This window comes from Triticum urartu, chromosome 6 (genome assembly GCF_003073215.2).
Source record: "Triticum urartu cultivar G1812 chromosome 6, Tu2.1, whole genome shotgun sequence".
Lineage (NCBI taxonomy): Eukaryota > Viridiplantae > Streptophyta > Magnoliopsida > Poales > Poaceae > Triticum > Triticum urartu.
Genome location: NC_053027.1, coordinates 548,335,760 through 548,343,930, shown reverse-complemented (window position 1 = coordinate 548,343,930; position 8,171 = coordinate 548,335,760). Strand labels below are relative to the sequence as shown.

Sequence of the window (8,171 nt, the reverse complement as noted above, 5' to 3'; positions counted from 1 at the left end):
AGCTAGAGCACCACAAAGCCCTCTCCCCCTCGGCCAGAGAAAAACAGAGCACTGGGGTGCTCTGCTCGCGAGCGAGGGGTATATATAGGCACCTCATTGGTCCCGGTTGGTGACATGAGCCGGGACTAAAGGGGAGCCTTTGGTCCCGGTTCAAGCCACGAATCGGGACCAATGGTGGTGGGCCAGAAGCGAGGCCCATTGATCCCGGTTCATCCCACCAACCGGGACAAAAAGGTCCAGATGAACCGGGACCAATGGCCAACGTGGCCCGGCCGGCCCCCTGGGCTCACGAACCGGGACCAATGCCCACATTGGTCGCGGTTCTGGACTGAACCAGGACTAATGGGCTGACCCGGCCTGAACCAAAGCCCTGTTTTCTACTAGTGTCATCATGCTCCAGTTGGGATGCAGGTTTATCCCATTACATCAACTAGACTAGGAATCTAAAAACAGGGACAGCTAGCTAGGGCATACCACTGAGCGCACCGGTAAAGAATCACACTCTAGTTTTTTCTTGGCTGCTCGGTAACAATCAGACCATATCGACAGCGTCATATGGATTGCAAAGTAGCCCAGAACGGCAAATATGAGCATGCCGACATACACAGACGTCTTCCACCCCCTGCTGGAGCCGGCTGCATAGGCGACTAGGAGAGTGACCAAATCCAGTAGGATCGTCCAGTTCATCACCCTCAGCGACCATTTCCCCCAATCTTTGTCCTTCTCATTTGGCAGCCAGTGCGGTAGCAGCATCATGATGACAACGATGGAAGCCACAAAGGAAATGGAGTTGCTGTAGAAGAAGACGAGGTACCGGGGCCTCCTGTTAACTTGCATCACAGGGTCGCCCGCCTCATACCCATTGCCACTGCCCTGCCATGCTCCGCCGGGCGGTTCCAGGCCAGCCTGGTAGGCTACGCTTGCCACCAAGATGCCTAGCAGCATCAGGTACTTGCGCCTCGCGTGTTTCTTACTTTCTTTTTCTTCTTCCTCTTCCTGTTCACGGGATATTGATGTCACAGTAGCTGTTGAATTACCATTTTTGTGTGGATCCGTCAGCAAAAATACTAGCAGCAGTACAGCCGCAACGAAGAGGACCGCACCGACCAACACGAAGATATATATGGTTGTCCTGAGGTGTTGCGTGCTTCCGGCGGCGTAGGCCCCTGTCAAACAAAACAAGCCCACTGCCGTACAAACAGATAAGGCATTGCTTCGTATGGCTGGCCTGTACAGATTGGGGTTCACCAGGAGGATGATGAGGGCGATGGACAACATGAAGCTCACCGAGTTGCAGTAGAAGAAGACCTTGTACCGGAATGGGTAGTTGTAGAAGAGGACCGGGTCGCCAGCGTGGTGCCCGAGATTGTCATCCTTGAGCAGGACGCCACCGGGAGGGGTGAGGCCTGCTTGGTAGGTGATGGTCGCGGCCAAGATCGCAAAGAGGAGCAACCGTTTGCGCCTCTTCTCCAGCAACTGATCTGCTCGGTCATCTTGTCTGTCCTTATGGTCCAGTGTGAAAAAGACGACATGGATCACCACATAGACCAGGACGGCGCCTGCCAAAGCCATTGCGTAAATGGAGGTGTTGATGTCCCGGCAGCTCCCAGCTGCATAAGCGCCTATGAGGCCGAAAAGGTCGAGTATCATCGCTGCCTCAAGCACGTGGTGCTTGACCAGAATCTCCTTCTGCACCAGGACGATGGCCACCAAAGAGGCCACGAACGCAATGGAGTTGCAGTAGAAGAAGGCCTTGTACCTCCTAGCGTTTGTGGTGAGGAGGATCGGGTCACCGGCGATGTGCCCATCGCCGTTGTCCTGCCAAAAGCCGCCTGGCGGGTCTAGCCCTGCTGTGTAGGTGATGGTGGCGGCGAGAGTGGCGAGCAGTAGAACAAGAGAGCGAGCCTTCTCCAGAAGCTCCTTAGCACTGCATTCATGCATTGCAGAGAAAAAGAAACAGAGTTCAGTTGAGTTGCAGAGAAAGAAAGAAACAGTTTAACTGCAAACAGAGGATATTGTATGTGCTCCGTTACCTGACATCATCATCAGGTCGTTTTGCTGGACTGAAACAAGAACACGAAATTTTTGGAGCTGGCGTATAGAAACCACCATAGAGTAGGATGTATGCCATTGCCAGAACGGCGCCGACCAGGCCGACCAATTTGGCGGTGGTGTCGGTCTTCCTGCAGCTGCCAGCGGTGTATGCGCCAACGAGGCCGACAAGCGCGACGAGGATGCACCCATAGAGCACACGAGAGCGAGCCGTCTTCTCTCGGAACTTCTTGCCGTCAATGATGAGCAGCATGGTGATGAGCAGGGACGCCAAGAACGCCGTGGTGTTGCAGAGCAGGAACACCGTCAGGCGCAGGCTGTGGTGGTCCTTGAGGATTGCATCGCCTGGGCGGTAGGTGGTCCCGGTGCTGTCCCAGAAGCCACCCGGCGTGCTCAGCCCGGCGACGTACGTGACGCTCACTGCGAACGTCGCCAGGAGCATCAGGACCTTGCAGAGCCGTTCTTCGGCTTTGGGCTTCTTGAGGGGCATGGCGCCACCGGAGCTGGGGCACCAGCAATCCATCAACTTGAGAGCCATGATGCAGACAAAGACGATGGCCACCAGCACCGCGGAGTAGACGATGGGGATCCTGTCCCGGCAGGTTCCAGCGCCATAGGCACCCAGGAGGCTGAGGAGGTCCAGCACCATGAAGCCCCGCAGCGGCAGGACGACCCGGACGGCATCCTTCTTCCCCTTGTCCTTGTCCTTGTCATGTCGGATGGCGAGGATGAGGATGAGGACGATGACCACGAGCGAGGCGGCGAAGGCGGTGGCGTTGCAGTAGAAGAAGGCGAGGTAGCGGCGGTAGTTGGTTTGGCGGATGATGGGGTCGCCGGCGAGTTGGCCGTCGTGGGTGACCTGCCAGACGCCCCCCGGCGTGTTGAAGCCGGCGCCGTACGTGACGGTGACCACCAGGGTGGCCAGCAGCAGGAGGTACTTCCGCAGGCTGTACTCCCATGGCTGCTGGCCCTGCCCCGGCGGCGTTGCCTGCTGCCCGGACTGATCCGTGTGCATTGCCGGCTGGACTGCAGTGGCGGCGGCCATTCCACTCTCTCAAATCTCAAGCTCTCGGCAAGTGTGGCTCCTCTTTCTTATAATACTGTAATGCAGAGATCGTGTGAGACGATGGGAAAGAGAGGGAGAGAGTTGCGTGGTACAGTAATAAGACGACTTGACTCGGCGCGTCGTCCGGAGTGAAGGTGCCGATCGATATTCAAAGCCTGACAGAGTGCCAGTATTTTACTGCTAGTACAGCTCTATTTTTTTTACAGCAACTCTCACGTGTGTGAACGGACGGACTCGGGGTCCTCGGACAAGGGAAGCAGCCTAGTCTTCTTCTGGCTCTAGCCGTGGCCGGGCTCCTCTCCATTGCCGGCCGCACCTCAGGGACGCGCTCCATTTTCTGAGCAAGCGAGCTTTTCCTCTTCTTACTCATTGTGATGCAGAATGGCGAATGCAGAGTTGCGCGATGATGTATACAGTACTTCCTCAGTAGTAGTGATCTAAAAACTCTTATATTTCTTTACAGATGGAGTATATTATAGAAGGGCTCGACTCGGCGCTGATCGTCGGCGGCTGGCTGGAGGCCGTCGAGCCTCTGCACCCTGCACATTCTATCCTTCAAGACTGACAGGGTGGAGTATTGTACTGCCCTCCCCGATGTGCACGGAGTCAGGTCGTCGGGGAAGGCCAGCAACAAGTCAACGAGCAAGTCTTTCTCCGGTCAAGTAAACTAGGGTACTAGCAAGTAAGCAATTCTAGTTCTTCTTCCAAAACAACGTGAGGGAGCGCCCTAGCTGAATGCAGTTTTTTTATCTATGGGAAAAAAAAGAACCATTTGCATCTGATAGAGCCGGCTGTGACGTGATGTCTGGTCATGTTGAGTACGCCAGCGGAGTTCGTCATGAAATTGCGTCGGGTGAGAGCACCCTGTCCCTATGCAAGCAAAAATCTCCTCAATCGACCACCCATGGATTTCCATCTAAAAGAACACAGTTTGGGCCTGTTGTGATATTTTATACGGTTTTTTTAGGGGAGTGATATTTTGTACGTGGTACGAGGCCTGCTACTACGTCGACATCGGCAGAAATGGGCTCTACTGGTCCGGCCCAACGGAAGCGGGTGTGCGAGCCTCGATGTCCAGTGTGGGTCTAGTGAGAGCGACTGACGAGCACACTGCCGTCGCCTCCTCCGCCCTCTATAGACACCGGAGCTTCAAAATGCTTAACACCGGAGTCCGGACTAAGGTACTTTTATACACTTTGTATATAAAATATACTGACATGGTACATCAACCTCAAAAGATAATGCATTTCGCTAATTTCAACTCTTTACCTAATAATAATAATAATAATAATAATAATAATAATAATAATAATAATAATAATAATAATAATAATAATAATAATAATAATAAAGCACGCATTGTTTCTGTCGGGTTCACCGTCGTGGCCTTTTTACAAAAAAGTCTGTATGTTTTTCGGTAATTAAACCCGCAGTCCAGATAATAAGTAAAAAATAATAATGTTTCGCCCTGCTGCTTCGGGACGAGTCGTGCGTCATCTGTAATGGGCCTCATGTGCTGATGGGCTTTCTCCTTGCCTTCTAGGATCTGCCAAAAGATATATGCATGCATGGAATTCAAACAAGGAAAGAATAAAATCCGTCAAAAAAATAGAAGGGAAGAATAAAAAGGAAAGAGAGATTAAATAAGAATTGAGGATGAGAGAAGGAAAGCTTCCATGCGCAATATGAGGCAGAAAAGAAAAGTAATCATGTATTGAAGGCAGACTTGTGGAGGATGATTCCATAAGATGAAAGATGTGATGGGATCATCACACATGAGCGGCCGGTGACGTCGCCTCCTCCACCCCCTATAGACACTGGAGCTTCAAAATGCTTCAGTCCGGAATCCGGACTAAGGTACTTTTATATACTTTGTTTATAAATATACTGACATGGTACTTCAACCTCAAAAGATAATGCATTTCGCTAATTTCAACTGTTCTCTCGTAAATTCAGTTGTTTCTTTTAGTCTCTTGCATTGTCGTAATGAGGTTCACTAATTATCATTTGTTTCCTTCTAAAGAGATTATATCTACATTGTAGGTGTTATAATTACGTTTCGGTGGCACATAAGTTTGAAATGTGCACAAGTTTGAAGTATGTTATGTTAATGTTATGATAAGTTAATTTATAAATCTTTCTGCAAAAAAGTTAATTTATAAAATCATTTCTACTATAATTGTGTTTATTTCACTGTTAAATTTACTTTTGTTTGCTCACAAGAAAGAGTTACTTCAGTTACAAAAGTACATCTAGGTCTTCCTAGCTAGTGGGCTTTGATGATCAATAGTGAACCAATTAATATATCAATATGTTACGTAGGCATATAGTCCCTACAATAACGGTTTAATAGCAAAGCAATTAACATATTTTTATGTATGTTTTTCTAATGTAGAAAAGGCTTCTTTTACGAGAATAATGTAGAGAAGTTTGACCTAGCAAAGCTAGATTTAAATTAACCTGGAGACGATGTAAAAGAGATCACTGGACTTTCAATAGCAAAAACGAAACTGCTTCATGCACGATCCTGGTGCCCGATGCATGCATGACATTGAAATCCAGGGCCGATGCCCGATATACGCACGCATGTCCGGCCGGATTTTAAGCATCATCTAGTAAAAAATACCCACGATTGATTGCTTAGAGGTATACCTGGGCCGATGCTTCCATAAAGCAATCGTAGAAAGTTGCTTGACGACCAAAAGAGATTCTTTTGGTTGAAGAGATGGACGCCTCTAGGAGCTATCCAACACTAGAGGAAGATGACACTACCCTGAGCCCCTTTTATGTGCTGAGCGGCAACATTTCCTTTATGGTCATGGCTGCTGATTGCACCAGTGTTTTTCTCAAGTGTTCAACAGTCCAAGATAGTTCATTGCCATCAATTTCGTTTCACTGACCCGTTCATCATGGAGAATGATTTTTCAATTCCCGGATGTCCCTACACCCTCAAATGAACACTAAATTCCAAAAAAAAAGTAAAAACAATCTGAAACTTTGCGACATCAAATATGATCAAACATTGTAGGTGCTTGCACGATTTTATGCCTAAAAAACATTCGAGGAGCTTTTACAAAGAAAAATATCTCAGAGCTCAAAGTCTTGAGCACTTTCGATCACAGATTTTTGTCTCTCATGTGTACACCTTTCTCTACATAATATTTCTTGACGAAAATTTGCAGTCACCTAAAATGTTTGAGCATATTTGATGTCGCAATGTTTCATATTTTTCTGTTCATGCGGAGTGTAGGGACACCCTGCAGCTGTCTGCATCGAACAGGCACCTTTATCTTCATCATGTGTGGATGATACAGCATCGAGCAGGAACCTTTCTCTTCATCATGTGTGGATGTCTGCATCGAGCAGGCACAAGACTTCTGGCTAGATTTCCTGGCCACGCCCATCTTTGGTAATGCCTAATTGCCTCTGGTAATGATTTATTAGGTGTCCTGACCTATATAACGCGCGCTTCACTGTAGCGCTTTTAGCGCGCCGGACCCAACATGATTTACCAGATGCCCAAAAACGCGCGCCAAAAAAAATGCAGTGTAAATTGTGAAGCGCGCGTAATCCGACGCCTCAAATTTGCAGCATGTGATAGCGTTTTTCAGCGCGCGTCAAACCCTTTTTTCACGCGCATTATTTTACAGTTTCTGCTGGAGCTGTTCGGTGCCCAAAAAACCCGAATTTTAGCGCACGGAGCAATTTTTGGGCACGTATTGAAGATGCTTTTATGCAGGTCGGCAGCATAGACACATATAGTAACGGCGCATACTGTCCAGCTTTTGATTAGATGGACGCCTGAGTCGATCTATATTATCTCCCTCCGTAAGTAAATAACTAAAGTTGACAGCCAATCCACAACCAGACGTAGATGCATGGCCCACATGATCGAGCCCTTTGCGCTTTCACACATCACACTTCCATCTTCGTACGTGTAATTGTGTTGTAGGCATATGACATGCAATGATGGAAAGGCTCACATACCGGCCACACTTGCACCAATGCTTTTCTGCAGTGTGATATCAGGGGCCACGACGCCATCCTCCCGCATGTATAAATCCTGTGCAGGGGCGTCATTTCTTTCCCAAGGCTGAGCAGCCACGCGCGACGAAGCTATAGGCCGGGTGATCGATCCACACGACCTGACGATCGGAGTGGTGGCGGCGGCGCTCTGGGACATCCTGGCGAAGGCCGCAAACGTGGCACAGATGTCTGGCCTGCACGCCGCCATGCTGGTCGCCGTGGTCATGAGCCTCCTCCGGATCCCGCAGAGCAGGCAGGAGTGCGCCAAGCTCGAGCGGTGCAGCCGCAGGCTCCACGCGCTGCTGCAGTGGCCGACGGGCTGCGGGGCCGTGCTGCTGTGCTCGGAGATGGGAGGCCCCGTTCTAAAGGCGCTCGTCGACACGGCCGGCCTCGTCGCCTCCTACAAGAAGAGCACGCTGTGGCACCGCGTCCGGAGGGGCAGGGGCATGGCCGCCCAGCTCCGGGACATGCGGGACGTCGTCGACTCCTACTGCGGCCTCCTGCTCTACGTCAACGCGCATCTCCTGCTACAACTGGCGACTCATCGTCCCCGGTCAGATGCTACCACGTATGGGTACGTGCATGAACTTGAGATACACATTGATTTAATTACGACATTCTACAAAACTGATTTAATTATGCCTCTGATATCAACATGCTAATTTGATTGGCAACGCAGGGTTCATGAGGTGAATGAGAATGACCCATCACATAGTCGAAGTGTACTATTACAAACAGTAACCAATAGCCCCGGAGTTCCAGGAACTCGTGGCACTCAAAGGCCCGATGATGATGGCGAGGGGGGAACTGGCAGCCGGACAGACGACACCGGTCCAGCAGGACGTGAAAGAAGCGTGACTGCTTAATTAGTAATTTCCCATGCACGAGTCCATGACCACAGGAGTAGACTGATCCCAATAGGCTAAAGTGAATTCTCAGTGCTTGCTTTTCCATTTGCTGTAAAAGTGAATAATGCACCGTCTGTAAATATGTGTATGTAAGCTTGGAAGATTTGTTTTTTTAGAGC

At 49.8% G+C, this 8,171-nt stretch overlaps 1 protein-coding gene across 1 annotated transcript; it reads right to left on the bottom strand.

Annotated features, from left to right (window-relative positions):
- Nucleotides 1–391: 391 nt before the first annotated feature.
- On the bottom strand, nucleotides 392–3,157 carry LOC125512835. The gene is made up of 2 exons (XM_048677909.1): nucleotides 2,034–3,157; nucleotides 392–1,927 (listed from the first exon to the last, which is right to left on the bottom strand). The coding sequence occupies exons 1-2, from the start codon at nucleotides 3,095–3,097 to the stop codon at nucleotides 460–462; spliced, it is 2,532 nt and encodes an 843-aa protein (XP_048533866.1). The 5' UTR covers nucleotides 3,098–3,157; the 3' UTR covers nucleotides 392–459.
- Between the last annotated feature and the right edge of the window lie 5,014 nt (nucleotides 3,158–8,171).

Coding starts and splice junctions, on each gene's coding strand:
- LOC125512835 (XM_048677909.1), bottom strand. CDS start 3,097: ATGGCCGCCGCCACTGCAGTCCAGCCGGCAATGCACACGGATCAGTCC. Junction 1,928..2,033: donor CGACCTGATGATGATGTCAG/GTAACGGAGCAC, acceptor GCATGAATGCAG/TGCTAAGGAGCTTCTGGAGA.